General features: G+C 42.3%; 1 protein-coding gene across 3 annotated transcripts; it reads left to right on the top strand.

Moving 5' to 3' along the window:
• The first annotated feature begins 4,789 nt into the window (after positions 1-4,789).
• LOC105029005 (G protein signaling modulator 2) lies at positions 4,790-24,184 on the top strand. 3 transcript variants are annotated; one of them, XM_010902113.4, is made up of 14 exons: positions 4,790-5,182; positions 15,480-15,701; positions 15,857-15,992; positions 16,268-16,407; positions 16,529-16,652; positions 16,778-16,893; positions 17,169-17,324; positions 19,694-19,802; positions 19,990-20,113; positions 20,366-20,430; positions 22,155-22,355; positions 22,578-22,740; positions 22,940-23,166; positions 23,373-24,184. In XM_010902113.4, the coding sequence occupies exons 2-14, from the start codon at positions 15,481-15,483 to the stop codon at positions 23,544-23,546; spliced, it is 1,956 nt and encodes a 651-aa protein (XP_010900415.1). In that variant the 5' UTR covers positions 4,790-5,182; position 15,480; the 3' UTR covers positions 23,547-24,184. The 3 variants fall into 3 exon arrangements, with proteins under 3 accessions (XP_010900415.1, XP_010900413.1, XP_010900414.1); XM_010902111.4 differs by lacking the exon at positions 4,790-5,182 and adding an exon at positions 13,072-13,714; XM_010902112.4 differs by lacking the exon at positions 4,790-5,182 and adding an exon at positions 13,721-15,076.
• Positions 24,185-24,216: the final 32 nt, after the last annotated feature.

The following is a 24,216-nucleotide window of genomic DNA, read 5'->3' on the forward strand; positions in this document are numbered from 1 at the left end:
AGTCCGGGATCAGCAGGGTGGCAGCTGAAATAATCAGGTATCGTCTTGATGTGCAACTTTGGAGAGGGACAGCAACTAGCCTTTCAAGCCTGGTACTCTGAAGGTTTGAGCCAAGACCTCATGTCCTCCTGAGTTTCAAACAGGGCAGGAGACAGGGAAAATTTAGAAAATGCATTCCTTAGATCTACAAGGATTTATAGTGGAGAAGGAGAACTGACCCAACTCCCCCGGCACAATAATATAGCAGTGTAAGACCTTGGGGCTGAGACGGGGGTCCAGTGACATTGTGGCCCTATCCGGAGAGGCCCCGGACAGGGCCCAACAAGCAGGAAATGAGGGCCAAGTATTGCCAGTAGAGTTCAGCCCAATTGCACGATGTGCGCAACAGAGAAATAACAACAAGCCAGTGACTCCGCCCCTGAATGACATTGGAGGGTGGGCATCCCAGTGGTAATGAGAGCTCATCTGGCAAGAAAGAAAGGGTGACAGTATCGAGCCTTTCTGGTCACCTTCACACCCCTGGGCCAGACTGCACTTAATCATAGACCATGCTAAAGAGATGGGTCTTTAGTAGACATTTGAAACCTTGCACTGAATCTGCACTTCTAACCTTAATTGGCAAATAATTCCAGAGTAGTGGAGCTCTATGACAAAAGGCTCTGTCCCCAGCTGTTTGTTTAGAAATTCTTGGTACAATCAGAAGTCCTGCATCTTGTGATCTAGGTTATGTGTAGGCATGTATTGCTTGATCATTTCAGTGAGGTAAGTAGGAGCAAGTCCTTGTATTGATTTATAGGTTAACAATAAAACCTTAAAATCAGCCCTAACCCTAGCAGACAGCTAGTGTAAAGAGGCTGGTACTGGAGTAATATGATCAGATTTTTGGTTCTAGTTAGGATTCTAGCAGCCGTGTTCAGCACTAATGGAAGTTTATTTATTGATTTATCAGGGTAACCATTTTTATGGACAGAATTTCTAGGCGCAGCCAGGGGCCAGAGGGTTGTCAGGTTTGGGGACCACACGATTTCGTCTCTGCTCTTTGCGGATGATGTTGTCGTGTTGACCCCTTCAAACCAGGACCTTCAGCATGCACTGGGACGGTTTGCAGCCGAGTGTGAAGCGGTGGGGATGAGAATCAGTACCTCCAAATCCGAGGCCATGGTCCTCAGTCGGAAAGGGTGGCTTGCCCACTTCAGGTTGGTGGAGAGTGTCTGCCTCAAGTGGAGGAGTTTAAGTATCTAGGGGTCTTGTTCACGAGTGAGGGAAGGATGGAACGGGAGATTGACAGACGGATCGGTGCAGCTTCTGCAGTAATGCAGTCGATGTATCGGTCTGTCGTGGTGAAGAAAGAGCTGAGCCGCAAGGCGAATCTCTCGATTTACCGGTCAATCTACGTTCCTACTCTCACCTATGGTCATGAGCTTTGGGTCATGACCGAAAGGACAAGATCCCGGATACAGGAGGCCGAAATGAGCTTTCTCCACAGGGTGGCTGGGCGTTCCCTTAGAGATAGGATGAGAAGCTTGGTCACCCGGGAGGAGCTCAGAGTAGAGCCGCTGCTCCTCCACATCGAGAGGGGTCAGCTGAGGTGGCTTGGGCATCTGTTTCGGATGCCTCCGGAACGCCTTCCTGGGAAGGTGTTCCGGTCCCATCCCACCGGGAGGAGACCCCGGGGAAGACCTAGGACACGCTGGAGGGACTATGTCTCCCGGCTGGCCTGGGAACGCCTCGGTGTCCCCCCAGAAGAGCTGGAGGAAGTGTCTGGGGAGAGGGAAGTCTGGGCATCTCTGCTTAGACTGCTGCCCCCGCGACCCGGCCCCGGATAAAGCGGAAGAAGATGTATGTATGTATGTATGTACCAGAAAGAAGAGCATAGCGGTAATCTAATCTAGAAGTAACAAAAGCATGGATTTGTTTTTTTGCATCAGTTTTTGATAGAAAGTTTCAGATTTGGTACATCAGAAATCCGAACTTAATATTTGGTACAGAAACCTTTGTTTGGAATTACAGAGATCATATGTTTCCTGTAGTTTTGATCAGGTTTGCACACACTGCTGCAGGGATTTTGGCCTACTCCTCCATACAGACCTTCTCCAGATCCTTCAGGTTTCGGGGCTGTCGCTGGGCAATACAGACTTTCAGCTCCCTCCAAAGATTTTCTATTGGGTTCAGGTCTGGAGACTGGCTAGGCCACTCCAGGACCTTGAGATGCTTCTTACGGAGCCACTCCTTAGTTTCCCTGGCTGTGTGTTTTGGGTCGTTGTCATGCTGGAAGACCCAGCCACGACCCATCTTCAATGCTCTTACTGAGGGAAGGAGGTTGTTAGCCAAGATCTCGCGATACATGGCCCCATCCATCCTCCCCTCAACACGGTGCAGACGTCCTGTCCCCTTTGCAGAAAAGCATCTCCAAAGAATGATGTTTCCACCTCCATGCTTCACGGTTGGGATGGTGTTCTTGGGGTTGTGTTCATCCTTCTTCTTCCTCCAAACATGGCGAATTGAGTTCAGACCAAAAAGCTAAAAGAAAAACTAACATGTCTGTGAGAGTTGGAATTTTTACTGGTTGGTAGGTGATCAAATACTTATGTCATTAAATAAAATGCAAATTAATAAATAAAAAATCATACAATGTGATTTTCTGGATTTTTGATATGATAAAATGACCTCCAACTTTGTTACAAATGCAGCATTAGAATAAGGAGAGCTGGCTGATTATCCTAATGCTGCCCACATGGCGTAGCAGGTACACTGGAATCTTTCAGTTTTCAATACCAGTTGGATGGATTTGCATGCTTTTAACCAAGTTGACTAATGGTTAAAACATCATATCAATCAATGTCAAACAAATGTATCACTCTTAAGATTGTAAGTTTTCACATAACAGTTTTCAGAAAGCATAATTATAATGACTTCCTCCAGATCCAGTTTTTCTAATTTAACTGTCAAAAATATATCTCCATGAAAGTAGTTGGAGCTTAAAGGTGATAGGTACGTTTACACACTAATAACAACCAATTGGAGGGCAGATGCTTCCATACAGGTGTACTGCATGATACAGTTAAGCAGTTAACATACTGTCATAGTCTGTGGCATATATATAAATGCCGAGCAGGCACAGTTAATACTGAGTACTGAGTGAGGGGATGGGTATGATGGTAATATCATCTTTAAAGACATTATGTCCAATTTTGGTACACAAGTATTTCCATTTAGGCCATCTACTTTTTATGCATATATGAACTGGCAAACAAACTGAAGGAGTGGACTGCCTGCTAGACTGAATGTGTTTGGTTGGTAAATTTCAAAGGACATATGTTTTTTCAGTTTTAAAGAAGCCTTCACAAATAAATTGGTAGCATAAATTCCCTAAAGTGAAATGGTTGTCTTATTGAGCCAGGATGTCTCTTGTCTGCAGGGGTTTAAATTAGTCACAGAATACGTTTACAAAAATGTATACACCTTACACACATTACAGTTTTTCACAATTGCTAAGACACATTTCTTGAAACCTTCACCTACTGTCTCAAAACTTTCAACTCAGATCCAAATTGTACAACTACATTCACCAAACCCCAGAATCTTCTGTCCAAATCAAACACTCGTCTAAAAACCATTTAATCTGTGCTCAAAATCAAACAATGCTTTCAAATCATACACAAAGTCAATATAAAAACACTACAGAGCATTCATTAGACACTACATAACAAATTGAGAAAACAATGTCCATGGCAAGTAGTTAGATTTATTTTATTTTATTGTAAATAGTAAACACATTTTGCAATAAAAAAGTATAATAATCACAACTTAGTTCAGTGACTTTACTGAATACTGTAAATCCTGTAAGTAATACAGTATTGAATGTCTGTATATTCAGCAGTGGCATAAAAATACAGTAGCCCACTGCAAAAGACCAAAGATCAAAGAAAACTCTAAATGAAAAGCACATTACAATAAACTCAAAAATGTTGTATAACTGCAAAATCAATGAGAGATTAATTCTGCCTGAGCATCATGTCTTAGTGCTGTGTCCGGCCAGAGGAAACTTCCTCTTCGTCCACCACCTCTTACACATACTCTTCCTCATCGTCCACCAGCTCTGACATGTACTCTTCTTCCTTGTCCACTACCTCTTACACGTACTCTTCCTCCTTGTCCAACACCTCTTATAGGTACTCTTCTCCTCTGACCTGTGTACTTTGAACTGAGTTATGATCTGAACAATTGGTTTGATCACATCATAGAAACAACTGTGAACTATTTTGAGTCATTATGTGTAAACGATGACAACTGTGTTGTAGTTGTGTTTAATTTTTGCCACCCATGTTTACCATTTTACAACAGACGTGCATCACAGTGTGAAATGTGATTTAGTGAGTGAGAATGTGTTTAGCAAACAGAGTGTATGCAATTTGCAAATGGTGTCTAACTACCTACATGTGTTGAAGGTTTTGCCAAAAGAGTGACTGATTCAACTAATGGGTTTAGGTCACTGAGAATTTGGTTCAAAGAATGGGGATTAGTGCTTTAGCAATTCAGAAAAAACTTAGAATATATACGTTCAATAAGTGTCCCCAAAACCAAAAAGAAACATTACCAGAACGTTTTAGCCAATAATTTTCAGGTGGGTAGAAACATTCGAAGAAAATGTGCAGTTTCTTGAGTTAAAATCTGCATTTTTACAAGGCATTCAGTTAAGCAACCGCGTGACAACCGGGACGCGATTGGTCGATCGTTTGCTAACGCTTCCGTCGTTATATATTCCATTGACCAATGAGATTCAATGAGATCCAATTTGTTAGAAGTGGTCCCTATTGAAATTTGAGATGGTGTATAGATATGTATATAGTAAGGCTAGCGTAGTATCTCCATAACCATTAAATACATGCGGTTGACGTCAAGACTCTTCATCGGATATAAAAAAAATATTGAAATAAGGAGATATATCCAATAATTCATAGAAAGAAGAGGGGGCCGTTCAGCTCTGTGGACAACGAATCACATTGCTAGGGCGGAAACAAAAATATCTGTCTGTATTACCTTTGGTGAAACTTTTCACTTCAATGGTTGGTTATTTGCGCAAAAATCTGGTGTAAATTTATGCGCGAAATTGGATTTTGCTGTAAACTTTCCCAACATCCAATCGTTATTGAAGGGGTGAATCCGAATACATAAATATAAGGTAAGTTGGTTAGCTTACTACAAACGTGGCAGGCAATTCTACTCGTGAAAACAGCTCTCTTAAAAATGTGAGGCTCGTATTGAAATATGGATGGAAATGTTAGTACATTAATATGCAATAAGCTACCATAAATGTATTTGTTTTGTGTTTGAGAAGCCTCATGCGTATTCAAAATGACAAAAAACTTATAAATGTGGACTAACCAACAAAGTGTAAACAAGGTAGTTCAACTAATCAGTTTAACTAATCTGCTACGATTTCTTCAAAACCAACTACAGTAGTATATTTCACTAGGGGAAATTAGGTTTATTTTGTCTGATTTTAGTCTGAATAAGACAGGATATTGTGCAATATCTGATCAAGTGTCAGCTGACTTCTGACTTTCTCTTAAGAGTTAATTACTCCAGCATGGTAGGCTTGTTGGAGCGTGTTCACGACGTTCTTGTTTATAGGGAAGTACACATCCACAACAGTCATTTCCAACCGTATTTCCCATCATGCCCTGACTTGACTCATATTGACGTCCCAGACATCACATATTCCAGCTCATGGCTCATCTCTTGTGCAAGTCACATCCTAAACCTTACCAGTCTCTCATCAGTCATGAATGTAACTTAACATGGCTAAGAAACAGTACTAAGGATTAGAAGCAAACGTGCTAAGTGTTCTGGTGGTCATTTTACATTTCTGATTACTTTGAATAGTCTAATGTTGGCCCTTATCCCTCAACTGCCTGGTCTGGTCATATTGTATGTTGTTGGTGCAAAGTTACTGAGAGCAATTGAAACTGTTTCAAGAATTGGATTATGTGACTGTCCTGCAGTAACAATCTCCTGGTCTCTGTTTTCTGTGACAGTACCAGTGCCGGCCGGTCTGTGTAGCTGCAGAATGAAACATGGATAATAAGGCATCACAGCATCTCTAGTTTCCCTATAATGGAACTGAGAGGGGTAGAGGCTCAGAGAGTGACTGATGAGTGTAACGGGAGAGGGGAGATCTTACTTTACTTGTGTCAGGTCTGCTGTTGTTCCCTTGTGAACCGTTTCTGTTTGTCAATGTGTCTCTCTTACTCTCGTGGACTCGCACAGAGGCTGCCTGACTTGCTTTTGGATTGGTTTGCATCTGGTTTTGTTTTATTTGAACAATTTCAGTGTTTTTCTTGCAAAGTGTATGGTAAGTTGAGATTTCTCCATGCTCTCCAGCTCTTTTTCCCTGCCTGGTTTTAATTTCGAACACGTAAGGACTTGTGATTGCTATGCACCCAAATGGCACCAGTGTTTTTTTGCTTAGCGCACAAGACAAGGAGCAAGTTCTTCATGCCCGCCACAGGTATGTGGGGGGTTGACATTCAAGAATAAACAAATACACTTTTCATTTTACTATCAAAAGGGAAATACACAAACATTGCTCCATTATTGTACTGTAAAATGTTCATGCTCATCAGTGTCAAGGAGATAGCCCTAGTGAAGTACATTCTGGTGTTAATATAGTCAAATGTTTAAAAAGCTGGAAAAAAACATGCAAATCATTTTCATGCTCCTTTACTTCTCATGCACTTGAATTCATTACTGCAAAAAATATACAAATTGAGCATTAATGAGTTTATACTCCAGGAGTTCAATTATAAATTGATCTGTACACTTTTTTTTGGTTTTTCCATTTCTCCTTATGCTTTTCTGCTTATGATGGTCACAAAGACCATCACACATATATAGCTCTGGATTTTTCTTTTTATCACTGCACCTTTTTCTTTCCTTTCCAAAAAAGTCAAAAAGGAAGGTTTTGAGTGAGGAACAGAAGGGTTAAAATGAAGAGACCACTGCAAATTGATCGCTTCTGTTCCTCACTCAAAACTTTCCTCTTCAACTTTTTTGGAAAGGAAAGAAAAAGGTGCAGTGGTCTCAATTTTTTCCAGAGCTGTACATAAACAAAATGTTATATTCAATAAATCTTTCAATTTCCCTACTGAAGTTCTTCGGCTGAATACCCACATGGCCAAAAGTAGGTGGACACCTTCTTGTCAAATATCTCATTCTAAAATCCTTGCCATTAATTGGATTATACCTTTGCTGCTACGATAGACTCCACTCTTCTCAGAAGGCTTTCCACTAGATGTTGGAACATTGCTTTAGGGATTTGCATCGATTCAGCCACAGTAATGTTAGAGAACCTACATGTGGAGGGAATGTTAGTGAAGAATGTTAGTGACCCTACATGTGGAGGGAATGTTAGTGAAGAATGTCAGTGACCCTACATGTGGAGGGAATGTTAGTGAAGAATGTTAGTGACCCTACATGTGGAGGGAATGTTAGTGAAGAATGTTAGTGACCCTACATGTGGAGGGAATGTTAGTGAAGAATGTTAGTGACCCTACATGTGGAGGGAATGTTAGTGAAGAATGTCAGTGACCCTACATGTGGAGGGAATGTTAGTGAAGAATGTCAGTGACCCTACATGTGGAGGGAATGTTAGTGAAGAATGTCAGTGACCCTACATGTGGAGGGAATGTTAGTGAAGAATGTCAGTGACCCTACATGTGGAGGGAATGTTAGTGAAGAATGTCAGTGACCCTACATGTGGAGGGAATGTTAGTGAAGAATGTTAGTGACCCTACATGTGGAGGGAATGTTAGTGAAGAATGTTAGTGACCCTACATGTGGAGGGAATGTTAGTGAAGAATGTCAGTGACCCTACATGTGGAGGGAATGTTAGTGAAGAATGTTAGTGACCCTACATGTGGAGGGAATGTTAGTGAAGAATGTTAGTGACCCTACATGTGGAGGGAATGTTAGTGAAGAATGTTAGTGACCCTACATGTGGAGGGAATGTTAGTGAAGAATGTTAGTGACCCTACATGTGGAGGGAATGTTAGTGAAGAATGTTAGTGACCCTACATGTGGAGGGAATGTTATTGAAGAATGTTAGTGGGCACTGATGTTTAGGACCTGTAAGACCTAACATCGGGCTAGTAGACAAAGATAGTCACTGGCCCGTAGTCACTGGCTGAAATTTCCCATTTAAATTCATAGCATCGTATTAAAACGTTTGCTTTTCATCTTCGTCACTCTTCCCACCTCGATGCTCTTGCATTAAAATACATGTGGCGCTTCTCTCCCTTCGGTGTGGTGCAGTACCGGTGTCGCCATTTTGAACAATCATTTTCGATGGCTCATCTATTTTGACCAATCATAGTTCATAGGAAGGATCCTTGACATTGAGAAACAACTTTAGTGTCATGTTAACTACGCCTGCCTAAGCAGTGACACAAGAAGCCATGTCAACCAACTAGTGCAATTACTGTATTGTGCCATATTTATGTTACCGTAAATATATTAACTGCTTTATTTTATTTTCATGCTTTTGTCACATCAAATAAGCAAGCATCTTAATAAAAAGTTGATAATGATATTTATAGTAGCTAATATTTTGATAACCATTTATTAAAAAGCAATGTTGTGTGTTGCATCATATTTATGTAAACAGCAATTGTTTGTATCAGCTTATGTCTCATATGTGAAAATCTGGTATAAATCAATATTGTGTGAGAATGCTATTCATAGACTTTAGCTCAGCATTCAACACGGTCAACTCCATGACCTGGGGATCAGCCCCTTTCTCTCTGCAACTGGACCTTGTACTTCCTAACCAACAGACTCCAGTCTGTCAGGTTGGACAACTTCACCGCCTCCACCCTGATCCTGAACACTGGTGTCCCACAAGGCTCTATGCTGAGCCCTCTCCTGTACTCCCTCTTCACCCAAGACTGTTCCTGTACACAGTTCCAACATCATCGTCAAGTTCGCAGACGACACCAAGGTGGTAGGCCTGATCAGTGACAATGACGAGTCAGCCTACAGAGTACGCTGACAACAACCTGGCCCTCAATGCAAAGACAACCATTTATTTCTTATGGGATTCACATTTAACTGTAGGTCATAAAAGAATGGCACCAAAGAAAAATGTACTGACCCCTGCTCAAAAGTCTGCATAACCTTAGTTCTTAATACGGTGTATTGCCCCCTTTAGCATCAAGGACAGCGTGAAATATTTTGTCTATTAGGCCCTGAATTCTTGCAGATGGTATAGCTGCCCATTCGTCTTGGCAAAATGCCTCCCGGTCATGCAAAGTCTTTGCTCGTCTTGCATGAACCCCAAGTTTGAGATCTCCCCAGGTGAGGAGAGTGCTTAGAGTCAATGTCATGCTGGAAAGTCCAAAAATGCAAATTGTCTGCCAGTATTTTCTTATAACATGCTGCATTCATCTTGCCATTAATTTTCACAAGAATCCCCGTGCATTTAGAGCTCATACACACCCAAATCATCAGTGAGCCACCACCATGCTTCACAGTGGGGATGGTATTCTGTTCACTATAGGCCTTGTTGACCCCTCTCCAAACATAGCGCTTATGGTTGTGACCATAAAGCTCTATTTTGGTATCGTCACTCCAAATTACAGTGTGGCAGAAACTGTGAGGCGTGTCAAGGTGTTGTCGGGCATATTGTCACCAGGCTTTTTTTGTGGCAATGGAGCAGTAAAGGCTTCTTTCTGGCAACTCGACCATATAGCTAATTTTTTTTCAAGTATTGTCATATTGTGCTCCTTGAAACAACCACACCGTTTCTTTCCAGAGCCTGTATTTCCGCTGTGGTTACCTGTGGGTTTTGTATCCTGAACAATTCTTCTGACCGTTTTGGCTGAAATCTGTCTTGGTCTACCTGAACTTGGCTTGGTATCGAGAGATCCCCGAATTTTCCAGTTCTTAATAAGTGATTGAGCAGTACTGACTGGCATTTGCAATGCTTTAGATATCTTTTTATATCCTTTTCCATCTTTATAAAGTTCCATTACCGTGTTAACCAGGTCTTTTGACAGTTATTTTCTGCTCCCCATAGCTCAGTATCTTGCCTGGTCAGTGCATCCACGTGAGCTAACAAACTTGTTGAATGAATATATATATATATATATATATATATATACACACAGACACTAATTGCAATTTAAAAAGCCACAGGTGTGGGAAATTCACCTTTAATTTCACCTGTGTGTCACCTTGTGTGTCTGTAACAAGGCCAAACATTCAAGGGTATGTAAAACTTTTCATCAGGGCCATTTGGGTGATTTCTGTTATCATTATGATTTAAAAAGGAGCCAAAACAACTATGTGATAATAAATGGCTTCATATGATTACTATCCCAAAATAAATGTTTTTTGGCATGATCAGGCATATTTTCTAAATCAGTGCCAAGATGTCACAATTTCTGCCGGGGTATGCAAACTTATGAGCACAACTGGTTAGACGCTAACTGCATTTCGTTGTACCGTACTTACACCTTTTCAATTACAATAAAATTGAATCTAATCTAGTAATAGCCAGTTGAAATATCACAATAGTGTCACAACAATGGATTTACTTGAAACAAATGTTTTTGCACATAATTCTATTAAATTATGGATGGACTGAATGGAATAAAGCTGTGCCCTTTTTGGAATGTGAACCACTTACCTCTAAGCCATAAGAAATAGAATTTTGAATGATATTGGAAACCCAGTAAAATCCTGAGTTACCATGGTAGTATGAATTGGGCTAAGGGCAATAGTATAGGGTTGTTGCATGTATTTGTTTTCAGCAACAGACCTAGTGATGATTTTGGCTCCGGCTTGCTATTAATGGAACTAATCTTGCAGCAGACCTAGTGATGATTTTGGCTCCAGTCTGCTATTAATGGAACTAATCTTGCAGCAGTTTTTTCAACACACTAGGCTTTAAAGATCTCTGACGTTGAGAAAATAATTTGTTTAGTTTGTCGATATTCCTGGAATGGAACATTTTCAATAAACTCTGATGTTGTTAGATTTATGGTCATGCTGTTCACAGGCCAAACTCCTTTTTCCTCACTTGCGTAGTTAGCACCAGACTGTACAGTAATTCATGCTTCATTTAAGCCCAGACATACAACATCGTTATTAAGTCACTGCATTGTTAGTCAGCAGTAGCTAGAAATGTTTACACACCCAAGAAATATGTAAATCTGAGATTTGGCCCCAGGTACTTTTCCTGGTCAACATTCATGCGTTTTCCTATAATTTACATTCAAAACATTATCTTTCATCAGTGTCAGTAAACCTACAGCTGTGGAGGACCAGTGATCTGGAGTTGGGAGGACAGTTTGAGTAGGCTAGAGGCCACGGTTGTAAGCAGTGTTCGTTCCCTTCAATATTTACTAGTAGAATGGAACATTGATGAGAGCCCTCCCGTGATTGCCTTGCTTTTTATTATATAATGCCTGTGCCACTCTGTCCTACTCCCATTTGGACTGTCTCTGAACTGAAGCTTGTTTAAGAAAAAAGAAAACATCATCCTAAAGGGGCTCCATGGCCTTTATCATAGTTTATGGAAACTCTTGGCCTGGGCCATAATTATTCAGACCCCTTCATTTTCTCCACATTTTGTTGTGTTTATATTATCTTAATTTATAAATGATGAAAACATGATTTTGTCATCAATCTACACACTATAACCCATAATGACATAGCAAAAACATTAGTGTCTGGTTATTGAGAAAAAAAGAGAGAAATCTAGTGTGCTTAAGTATTCAGACCTTTTTTTAGTGCTTTGAAAAAGCACCACTGTCAGCTATCACAGCTTTGAACGTTCTGGGTTATGTCTCTACTAGCTTCTGGACACCTGGATTCAGGCAGTTGCTCCCATTCTTGCTGATCCTCTTAAGTACTGTCAGATTGAATGGAGAAGGTTATGAACTGCAGTCTTCTGATCAGCCCACAGATGTTCAGTGGGGTTCAAGTCCATCTGGACACTACCATAAAGGCCTGATTGATGGAGTGTGGCAAGTACTCCCATCTCTGCAAAGAAACTCTGAAGCTTTGTTAGTGGCTAGTGGGTTTTTGGTTATCAAGAAGGATTTTCATGCCCATTTACATAGTTTAGGTGGACAGACAGATGTAGTTGGTGTATGTAACTTGGTGGTTACAAACTACTTCCATTTCACAATGATGGCACCAGTTGCTTTCCCCAGCTCTTTGAATCAACACAATTCTGGCTAAGAGGTCTAAAGAGTTCCTTGGACTTCATGGCTTGGTTTTACTTTGACATGCACTGTGAAGTGTGAGATGTTATAGACAGGTGTGTGCCTCTAATTAATCATGTCCAATCAAAATATTTTTTTCACAGGTGGACTCCAAGTTCTAGAGACGTCTCAAAGTTTATCTATGGACACATGCCGTATCTGAGCTGGATTTGGAGTGCTTTGTCACAAATGTAAAAAAATGATATTTACTTTGTCATTGTAGGGTATTATGTGTAGATTGATGGTATATATTACATCTATTATCAAGTCTATAACAAAACAAAATGGGGAAAAAGTGAAATGGTCTGAATATTCTTCAAAGGCACTGTAGAACCATAGCTTTAGCTATGAATAATTCACTCCCCTGTGTCCCCCTCCCAGAGTGCAAATTACTTTGGCATGAACATGGATGACAATGCAACACAAAATCTGGTAATTAAAGCTTTGATCCCACCTGTCATTGTGAAAGCCCTCGTGTGTACATAGTGGTTGACCATCGCCTACACCCAAGCCGAGGGCACCTTGGGCCAGGACATTCATTAAGGAGGTAATGCACTAAATACAGACAAGGGGATTGTTACAGATTGGCCTTATTTACCTGACTGGAGGACAGGGAGAGGGCCCCCATAGTGCATTGTGGGGAATGTAGTCATTTCTTACTTTTGTTCCTGTTTGATCCTTATGTACAGCTGCACAACTACTGTATCCATGAATATCAGAGTCCCCCCATTTATATTCAAAGGCTTACGTCATCTGCTGCATCTCCTGTTGGTGCTGTTGAATCCCCTCTTCACTCTGTCAATTATCGGTCCATAGATATCCAGGAACAGGCTTTTGACAGTTGTGACTGTAAACTGTGGCGGATGTGAGGACTCATTAAGGACTACGTTTCCCCAGCCTCAGTTAGCATAATGGATTCACTTGTCTGTTATGATGAAGGTTGTTAGCCACTTAGTTGTCCCCTGTAATTACCTTTGACCATGTTGGCTAATGAGATCTGACACACACCAGCAGGAGGGGGACAACAAGAAATGCTGCTATGGGTTAAGCCCTGCTTAGTGTAGCCAACACTGCAACCCCTGAACCCAGTCCTGTATGAGAAACCAGAATGCAACGGAGTTGACGCCACGGATATCCAACTGTGAGGTGCTGGGACTCTCGGGACAGAAAGCTCTTTTAGCCCAAAGTTGTGCGGTTACCCCAGGTCAGAGAGGGCTGTGGAGTGTGTTACCGTTAGTGATTAGTTTTTTTTGTTCTCACCCAGGCTGGCGTGGTTAACAGGTCTCTTTAGTCGGTATGTGTGTGCACGCCGAACAACAGCGACTCAGTTGTCTAACCGTGAAGGGGCCGGTCTCAGTTATAGCTAGTGACCGAGTGATCAAGAAGCTGAAGATGTCTGTTCTGTCAAGGTTCCGGGAGTGGGTGAAGATGAAGAGAGGCCGCAGGTATGTCGGATGCACGTGCGGTTTGGAGGTCTATTGCCAACTGCTCTTGACGGGCAAATGTTGCATGGCAGGAGACGTTTGGGCTTTACGGTATATTTCGAATTGAACTGTAGTCACGGTAACGTTTTGACCTGATAGATATTGGTTGCTGTTGTCTGTCATGAATGTGCTTTTTATTTTCAGTGAGAAGTCTTAGACATTTTAATCGGATGATGGAAATAGTTTGATTGGTAGGAAGGACAGCTGTGGGTTACTGTATTCAATGATATGCAGGTGGGGCGTCAAGCTCGGACTAAGCCATGATGTAGGTCAGTAATTATGATGTGATGTAACAATAATCCTAGAGTTTCCACCTCCTCAACAGTATTCTCTGCTGGTAGGTATTGTTAACTCATTCACAGGCTTCTAACCCTGGCAATGACGGAGAAGCCTCCTCTGCTTTAGACAACGTATGGAAACATGTTCTGGTCTGTGTTTGTGTGGGAGGATGCCTGAAGACATTCCTTTTTGTTTTATTTTTATGTATACATTGGGGAATGTTTAGGCTTTGTTAGATGGAGGCTGGGGAAAGAGAGTTTTTGCTTAAAGATCTGTGGGTCGGACTCACCTCCGTGCTGCAGCAGTACATGTATACCAGAGGAAGTGGCTTGGAACGCTGGACCACCCTAGGCCACAGAAGGAGTGCCGTTTAAGAAAGTAACTGAATTTCCTGGAGGAGTAACCGACCGCAGCTGTTTTTAAGTCGGTGGTGGCAGAGTGTGGACTTGTGGGTTTCTACACTCAATAGGCCTAGATAAGATTTGGGCATGTCTAGGTTTCCACACCAGGGTAGTACCAGCTGTTTTTAGTTTTCTTCTTCCTGAAAAACAAGTTCTTAGCAAGTACTAGTTAATGTCCACACATGCCAGATAAATGCTCACATACTTAAGCAATCATGTACTAAATGCCGAACAGAGAACCCAGCTCATAGTGAGGCTACACAGACATAACCCAGGAGGGGAATGTTTTTCTCTGAACTGACCAATAATGTTGATCTGGTGAGCTATCCACCTATTACTAGCAAACCCCAAACATAGCTGGTATTCATTTTTCACTTCTTAGATAGCTGATTAGCATAGTTTAAGATATTTACCTGTCAAACATCAGCAGAGTTTCTAGTGTGACTCAACAGCCAGGGATTGTTTGCTCCATCGTATTTGTCACATGTGCCCATCTACATGAGTGTTTTACAGTACCCCAGGTTATGGTTTAGCGCCCAAGCCTCCTATAGGTGCGGAGCCTAACTTCATGCCGTATGGGTGTGCTGTGGAGCCGAACGGTGCTGGTGGAGAGAAGTTTGATTCTATACACCAGCATGACGAGGTATGTCATTGGTTCTGAGGTCCAATTTGCATATATATCTCTGGTCAGGCCATGTTTGCCAGTGACAGAAATTGTCATGGACATCCATTTGTTCTGGTTCTGTAAATGGGACTGGACTCTGACGGTGTGATATTTTTACTATTCGCTGTCATGTTTGTTGTATTTGTTCAATATATATTTTTGACATGGTTATTTCATGGACACGGTGAGTGGAAAGAGTTTTTGTTTGGAGCTTTCAAATTCAAATCCTTGCTGTGGCAGTGCATGTGCACTGGAGTCCGCGGTTTAAAGCGCTGGACCACCCCAGACCACGCTGTGGTTGTCTTTTAACGCGGTGGTTCTAAGACTGCAGTACACATCTAAGGACAATAAAAATGCCAATAAAATGTTGTTCTCCTTGTAGGATGGAGACATCCTGTCTGGAACTGGCTCTGGAGGGGGAGAGGCTGTGTAAGTTGGGGGATTACCGCGCTGGGGCCTCCTTCTTCGAATCGGCAATCCAGGTGGGCACGGAAGACCTCCAGATCCTCAGCGCCATCTATAGCCAGCTGGGCAACGCCTACTTCCACCTGCAGGAGTACAACAAGGCTCTGGAATACCACAGCCATGACCTGACCCTGACCAGGTAACCGACCCACCCACCTTATACAGCCACCAGTAGGGGGATACTGATCCATGGGACAGCTCTAAATATCTCCTTTTTGAGTCTGAATGGTCTGGCATGGTGCCCAACCATTCACATTAATCCCATTTAGTGTTTTGGATCTGGTTTCTCTCCAGAACTATAGGGGATGAACTTGGAGAAGCAAAAGCCAGTGGCAACCTCGGAAACACCTTGAAGGTTCTGGGACGTTTTGACGAAGCAGTGGTCTGTTGCCAGAGACACTACGACATAACCAGAGGGACGTACGATAAGGTGAAACTTTACCTGTTATTCAGTGATTTGGTTTTAATAAATTTGGGTTGGAATGACCAGGACACAACAACTGTGGTTCGGAATTCTTCAGGACTGGTGACCACAGGCAGTTTGTTCTTCCGTTACTTTATAGTTTGGGAACTAGAAGAACTGAGACCGTTATGTGCCGATGTCTAGAATAGATTGACGCCCGTCTCTGCGTGCTAGGCAGTGTATTTTAGATGTGTAATTACATTTGACCAGTTTCCAAACGCGGGTGTGTGTGTTGTGTGTAGGTGGGGCAGGCCCGAGCGCTGTATAATTTTGGCAACGTGTACCACGCCAAGGGGAAGAGCATCTGCTGGTCTGGAGCAGAGCCAGGAGAAATCCCTCAGGAGGCCAAGCTCGCTCTGTTCAAAGCCACAGAGTATTACGAGTGAGAGAATCCATTATTCACTCTGCCTGCACTGTAATTTTTTGTATGACAGTTAATATTACTTTTGTGAGGGGGGAGCAGAGTAAGTAACAAAAAAATGTGTCGCTGTTTATCAAAATAGATTCAATCTGTCCATCGTAAAGGACTTGGGGGATCGGGCTGCACAGGGAAGGACCTACGGTAACCTAGGTAACACACACTATCTGCTCGGAAACTTCCAGCAAGCTGTGGTGGCCCATGAACAGGTAAACCATATCTTAGTAGCATCACAACTTTTACTACATGACTGTGTCATGATGCCTCTTTGAATGTTGTTGCAGAAAGAGAACTCGGTCTGATCGCTTGTGAACTTCTTCCCTGGTTTTCATAGCGTCTGCAAATCGCCAAGGAGTTTGGGGACCGGGCAGCTGAGAGGAGGGCCTACTGTAACCTGGGGAATGCCTACATCTTTCTAGGCCAGTTTGAAGTAGCTGCTGAACATTACAAGTGAGTGGAATTGCTTCCTTAGACCAACTGATCATCACATTTCTCATTTGTGTTGTAAGCCTAAGTTGGTTTAGAGCTATGTTTTTTGGGGTAATTAATAGAATTTGGGGAAGAATTTACAGCATACAGTATGTATTAGAAATTATCGTAAGATTAGTAAATATGATGTATCACCAGGTCCCTTGCATCAGCATCACATTTAGTGGATGCCAGACCTGTGGAAACCAAGCTTCTGGAAACTTCTTTATTATCACCCTTTGACTTGTACCCCGCAGGAGGACTCTGCAGCTAGCCAGGCTGCTAAAGGACCGGGCTGTGGAGGCTCAGGCCTGCTATAGCCTGGGCAACACCTACATCCTCCTCCAGGACTATGAGAGGGCCATCGACTACCACATCAAACACCTCATCATTGCAGAGGAGCTCAAGGACAGGTATCAATCAATCAATCAATCAATCACATTTATTTATAATGCCCTTTTTACAACAGCAGTTGTCACAAAGCGCTTTTACAGAAACACCCGGCCTTAAACCCCAAGGAGCAGTAATGTTGAATTCAGTGGCTAGGAAAAATTCCCTAAGAAAGCAGAATTTTAGGAAGAAACCTAGAGAGGACCCAGGCTCAGAGGGGTGACCAGTCCTCTTCTGGCTGTGCCGGGTGAGATTGAACCTGAGTCCAATTGGAATAATTAATAAATGCATGTGGGCTAAATCCAGAGTCTATTTAAATTTATACTAGGTCAGAAGTATGACCAGATGGACAAGGACAGGGACAGCAACGGGCCCCCCAAACCAGGTACTCCACAGGTGTAGACCATGACCTCATGTCCTCCTAAAGTTAAAAACGGGAGGAGACTGGGAAAATTCAGAAAATGCATTCCTCATATCAACAACGATTTATAGTGGAGAAGAAGAACTTAGTGGGGAAGGAGAACTGATCCAATCCCCCAGCACAATAGTATAGCAGCGTAAGACCTTGGAACTGAGACGGGGGGGACTGTGGCCCGGCGACACTGTGGCCCTACCCGGGGGAGGCCCCGGACAGGGCCCAACAGGTACACATGCACTTATGCTTGCCTATCATAGGGTCATCTTCTGTAACATTTTTTTGGAGTCCCCTCTTATGGCTTTAGAGTAGCAAAGCTCATCACGGAAAAATGCTAATAACATGTTGTATAATCCCTAAAAATATAAAAAGTTTTGACTTAACACTGTTGTTGCTTGCTCCTTGGGGGTTTCAGGCTGGGTGTTTTGTAAAAGCATGTTGTGACAACTATTGCTGTAAAAAGGGCTTTATAAATACATTTGATTGATTGACTGAAATACGGCACACAGCACATTGTACTGGCAGGGACACAATATTAGTGCCGTTCAGGCATTTCGGTGGGAATTCCGATATGCAATTCTTCTTTTGTAAGTTTTATAATGCACTCATAGTTTCTCTTAGATTTGGTGTTTTTGTTACACTATTTGAAGTGTGTCAACGTGAAGATTACCACACATTTATAAGCAAAACGTTTAGCTGTAGATTACACCTATAAACACATACTCTACACTATATACTGTAAACACTACTCTACTATATCATTGTAATCAATATTTTATCGTAAGTAATTTCCGCGTCAATTTCCCTTAATTGGCAAACTGTATTAAATCTTCTGTGAGTTTTTCAACTGCACAGACGTTATTACCTACTATATTCCTTTTATTTTATGTCGTGATGGTGAGTTCAGTCACAGATGAGGAGTTGGTCTTGACAGGACAGGGCTTAACAATACAGTTAAACAATTCAAAATCAAGGATGAACAAAAGTGTAATATGAATCATTTCAGTGACATGAAGGACTCCGTTTAATCAAACCAGCATTGCAATTATCACACAGTGCTAAACGTTATTGGGAGTTGTTGTAGTTGTTGTTGTTATTATTGCTATGACAGGTTTGAATTAATCCCAACCTCAAGTGACAACAGGAAATGTCTGAATGTCTGATTTTCTCAGCGGGCGGGGCAAGCGAGTTGCTGCTGTAGAAGGCCATGATAATCTTTGCCCAATACACCGCACTGTCACCATCTGTTTGGGGTTTGCTGTTTTTAGCTGGGATGTGTCGCGTAAACATGTAATCCCCTTTATTGTTGTTTTTCAGGATATTTTACATTTTATCTCTGTGATTTGGTTTTCATGTTGGGTATAGTTACGTACATGCTGCATATATTCTGACTTGTCACTCTAATGATAATGCCTTTACATTAGCAACAGTGGTGGAGTGAGGACAAGATCTTGTTCATGTGCGAAATGTCCAAATAGCAGTTTGAATGTTTTATGGGGGAAAGAAAACGAGAACACCTGTCTGACACCCAAGTCTTGGATGTATTAGGTGATAAACTGTCTGCTAGCATTTGAGTGTCCCTGATGTCTGTGTATCCCACACATTCACAAGATGCTGTAAAATCCTTTGTTTCCAATACTGGCCCAGGGTTAACACTTACGTTGTCTTTCATTTTAATGATAAAAATGCATTATACTGCAGGAGCTCAAATAATATCATGTTCCAGTTACATGCTTAAGGTCAGTGTTTATATTTCAATGAACCAATTATATTTGGAGTAATCTGCTTTGTTGAAGGATGGAGGGATACTTCAGATCAGGATCAGGATCAAAGATGTAAACACCTAAAAAAAGACCTAAACAGGGTTATCGAGTTTTATCAAGGAGATTGTGGCATGTGTGCCACTTTTTACAGTAGCAAGGTGTAATTTGTTAATTGCCAATCCTCCATTTCCCCACTGTCCCTCTGTTTGCCTAGGGTCGGGGAAGGGAGAGCCTGCTGGAGTTTGGGAAACGCCCACACGGCCCTGGGGAATCATAAGGATGCCATTTACTTTGCAGAGAAGCATTTGGAGATCTCTAAGATGGTGCTTGTTTTACTGCTGCTGGTTCATGGTGTACTCCTCCACCCTATAGATTCATGAAAAAAAATATATATATATATTTGATAAGCCACTGTCCATACAATACATTATTTCCCTGCTATGTTCTGATACACTTCCTCTTGCCCCCCCCCCTCCTCGTCATAAATCCATCATCCGGTGTTTGGTCCAGATTGGAGACAAAATTGGCGAGGCAACAGCCAGGATGAATGTGTCAGACCTGAAGTTGGTGCTGGGTCTCGGTCAGAACCCCACCTCTAGCCCCAACACTGACAAGAAGGAGGACAGCGTACCGGGTATGTTACCAGGTGTGTCCCTATGGGGAACCTACCTGTTACAATGATTTCTTCTATATTACTGTTAGGTTTGGTAAATAATGAACATGTATGCATGGATTATCATAAAAAGCCAGTAGTCTATTTAATTGTTCTGAACCCTGCATAAAGAGTTTGGTTAGAGTAAGTCCAGGTGTAAGCAAGGCAAAGTGGCACATACAGTACATGTATCTTCATTAGGAAAACACACCCATTTTTATCTGTTCATTTCAGGCGGAAGGAAAAACAGCATAGAGAACTTGGAGCTGATGGGATTAAGCTCTGACAAAACAGTCGAGGTAGGACCAGTAAACGTTGACACTAAATGACATGGGTTTTATTATATTCCTTATCTGCCATCTTACTATTGTGTGTACAGGTGCTGGTCATAAAATTAGAATATCATCAAAATGTTGATTTATTTCAGTAATTCCATTCAAAAAGTGAAACTTGTATATTATATTCATTCATTACACACAGACTGATATATATGAAATGTTTATTTCTTTTAATTGTGATGATTATAACTGACAACTAATGAAAATCCCAAATTCAGTATCTCAGAAAATTTGAATATTACTTAAGACCAATACAGAAAAATTATTTTTAGAAATGTTGGCCAACTGAAAAGTATGAACAAAGTATGAGCATGTACAGCACTCAATACTTAGTTGGGGCTGCTTTTGCCTGAATTACTGCAGCAATGCGGCGTGGCATGGAGTCTATCAGTCTGTGGCACTGCTCAGGTGTTATGAGAGCCCAGGTTGCTCTGATAGTGGCCTTCAGCTCTTCTGCGTTGTTGGGTCTGGCGTATCGCATCTTCCTCTTCACAATATCCCATAGATTTTCTATTGGGTTAAGGTCAGGCGAGTTTGCTGGCCAATTAAGAACAGGGATACCATGGTCCTTAAACCAGGTACTGGTAGCTTTAGCACTGTGTGCAGGTGCCAAGTCCTGTTGGAAAATGAAATCTGCATCTCCATAAAGTTGGTCAGCAGCAGGAAACATGAAGTGCTCTAAAACTTCCTGGTAGATGGCTGTGTTGACCTTGGACCTCAGAAAACACAGTGGACCAACACCAGCAGATGACATGGTACCCCAAACCATCACTGACTGTGGAAACTTTACACTGGACTTCAAACAATGTGGATTCTGTGCCTCTTCTCTTCCTCCAGACTCTGGGACCTTGATTTCCAAAGGAAGTTATAAATTAACTTTAATCAGAGAACATAACTCAGCAGCAGTCCAGTCCTTTTTTATTTTAGCCCAGGCGAGAAGCTTCTGACACTGTGTCTTGTTCAAGAGTGGCTTGATACGAGGAATGCGACAGCTGAAACCCATGTCTTGCATATGTCTGTGCGTGGTGGTTCTTGAAGCACTGACTCCAGCTGCAGTCCACTTTTTGTGAATCTCCCCCACATTTTTGAATGGGTTTTGTTTCACAATCCTCTCCAGGGTGCGGTTATCCCTATTGCTTGTACACTTTTTTCTACCCCATCTTTTCCTTCCCTTTGCCTCTCTATTAATGTGCTTGGACACAGAGCTCTGTGAACAGCCAGCCTCTTTTGCTATGACCTTTTGTGTCTTGCCCTCCTTGTGCAAGGTGTCAATGGTCGTCTTTTGGACAGCTGTCAAGTCAGCAGTCTTCCCCATGATTGTGTTGCCTACAGAACTAGACTGAGCGACCATTTAAAGGCCTTTGCAGGTGTTTTGGGTTAATTAGCTGATTAGAGTGTGGCACCAGGTGTCTTCAATATTTAACCTTTTCACAATATTCAAATACTGAATTTGGGTTTTTCATTAGTTGTCAGTTATAATCATCAAAATTAAAAGAAATAAACACTTTAAATATATCAGTCTGTGTGGAATGAATGTAAACATTATACAAGTTTCACTTTTTGAATGGAATTACTGAAAAAAATCAACTTTTAATTTTATGACCAGCACCTGTATTTGTCTCAGCCTAACACATGACATCAGCCCCTATCCTCTGTGTGACCTTTCATTTTTGGCACTACCACAGAAATGGGACGAAGAGGTGTTCAGGCAGCCTAACACTAAATCCAGTGTGCCCAAGGCCTCCTCAAAGCTCTTCTTTATCAACCGGCTCAGAGGGAAGAAACCAAAGAGTCCGAGCTCTCCTCCTTCCAATTCCAGAGTCCTCCGGGACACCAGCAACAAGCCAACAATCCCTAAGATGTACACACAGGAGTCAGAAGACAAGGTAGTTTCAACCATGTCAATAGGTCTGTACAGAAAAATAGGTCTGTAGTGATTCTGATAATGTGACTACAGCATAGTGTAGTCTCATGGCTTTAGTAGTTAAAATAGTCTGGGTCCACACTAGCATGCTCGTCTCAGTAGTGATGTTGTTTTTATGATCGACGTGTTGCTCAATCTTTTCTGATTGTTTTTGTGGGCGGTTTGTGCGTCTTTTCTCCTATAGGTTGGAGGTTCTGACACTCTGGGTGATGAGGGCTTCTTTGACCTCCTCACCCGTTTTCAGGGCAGCAGAATGGACGACCAAAGGTGCTCCGTTTTAGACAGCCAGCATCGTCTCCACGATCCCTCCTCTCCCGGTACCACCCCCCCCGTAGCCGTGAGGAAATGTAAGCCCCGCCTACCTCTGCGTGCCACCCCAACCAATGTGTGTTTGGTGCCTTGTGGCAGTTATCATAAAAACGCTTAGTCTTCCTTGTCCAGTTATACGGTGGTAGTAGCTCATGTATTTTACTCGTGTTTGAAATGTGATCATATAAAACAAAAAGATTTGGTGCTAGAGGTGTAGCTTATTCTTCTACCTCTTAGCTACTTCCGTATGTGAGGCCGGGCCGGAGCCTGGGCGTTTCCTGGACCTGCTGGCCAGCTCCAAGGATTGTCGGCTGGGCGAGCAGAGAGCCAGTGTGTCCAGCAGCTTACCCGGTCTACGTCTCAGCACCTCCGAGCAGCCCTTCAGCCTTCCCCACAGTCCCGGCAACAGCGCTGACCCCCCCCAGGCTGACGACGTCTTCTTCGATATGCTAGTCAAGTGCCAGGTAAAATAACCGCTGTAGCTATTTCACCGACAAAATGACTGAGTATTAGGTGAGACTAAGCTAGTTAATAAGCATCATTTGGTTACATATTAACACCCTTAGTAAAGGTGAGATTATCTATCATGGTCCAAACTAATGGATCAAGGCAAAGTCAGGGGGTTTATACTAATGCTGTTTGTCTGGTCTGTCCTAATGTGTTTGTGTAGGGATCTAGACTGAATGATCAGCGGTCTGTAGCACCCCCTCCCGCCACCAGGGGCCCCACTGTCCCAGACGAGGACTTCTTCAGCCTCATCCTTCGCTCACAGGGCAACAGGATGGACGAGCAGCGAGTCCCACCGCCTTGCAGCTCTGATCCTAGTCAGCCCTGCCTAGACTGATGCCCTGAACTCCTCACAGCCTTGACCAAGTGACTTCAGCACCTGCTGGTCCTGGCTCCAGCTTGGGAGCCATTGTAGGGTTTTACCCTACCAAGGCCCCCCGCTGAAAATGGAGCTACCCTGTGAACCGAAGTAACCTCTGACTGACATTCTCACTTTACCCTTTTGGATTCTCAGATGGTCATTTACATGGGTTTCCAACTCATCTCTACAGAGTTACATGAACTGATCAACACTTGACTTTTTTTTTTACATTTTGTGTTTACACTATATGACTGTACAGATTATTCTTGCAGAGACTTTACTTTTTTTTTTTAATTCATGACAGATCCTTTCAGCTGTTCATTGTGTCAATTATCCAGAAGAAAGAGAGAAATGTACCTGGCTTGTCAGTGTATCATTTACATCAGGGCTGTCCAACCCTGTCCTTAGACCACCAGATACTTATCAGCTGGTTGAGAAGTGAAATCAGGTCACAGCTTGGTTTGGAGAGAAGCTACGTGATGGTAGATCTCCAGGAACAGGGTTGGACTTTGTTTATATGACAGAGATATAAGTGACAAAGAAATTACATAGGTCAGCAATGTTTTATACTTAATGTATGTTGACCTCAGAAATAAAGCCTAATTTGAACAGTTCATGTATTTGTTTTCACTATCCACTTTAATTC

The sequence above is a fragment of the Esox lucius genome, chromosome 8 (assembly GCF_011004845.1).
Source record: "Esox lucius isolate fEsoLuc1 chromosome 8, fEsoLuc1.pri, whole genome shotgun sequence".
Classification (NCBI taxonomy): domain Eukaryota; kingdom Metazoa; phylum Chordata; class Actinopteri; order Esociformes; family Esocidae; genus Esox; species Esox lucius.

What these genes read in the sequence shown, in the direction of transcription:
- LOC105029005 (XM_010902111.4), top strand. Translation starts at nt 13,566, where the DNA reads ATGTGTGTGCACGCCGAACAACAGCGACTCAGTTGTCTAACCGTGAAG. An exon ending in AAAGCCACAGAGTATTACGA is followed by an intron (nt 16,408 to 16,528) that starts GTGAGAGAATCC and finishes TTATCAAAATAG; the next exon opens with ATTCAATCTGTCCATCGTAA. An exon ending in CTGTGGTGGCCCATGAACAG is followed by an intron (nt 16,653 to 16,777) that starts GTAAACCATATC and finishes TGGTTTTCATAG; the next exon opens with CGTCTGCAAATCGCCAAGGA.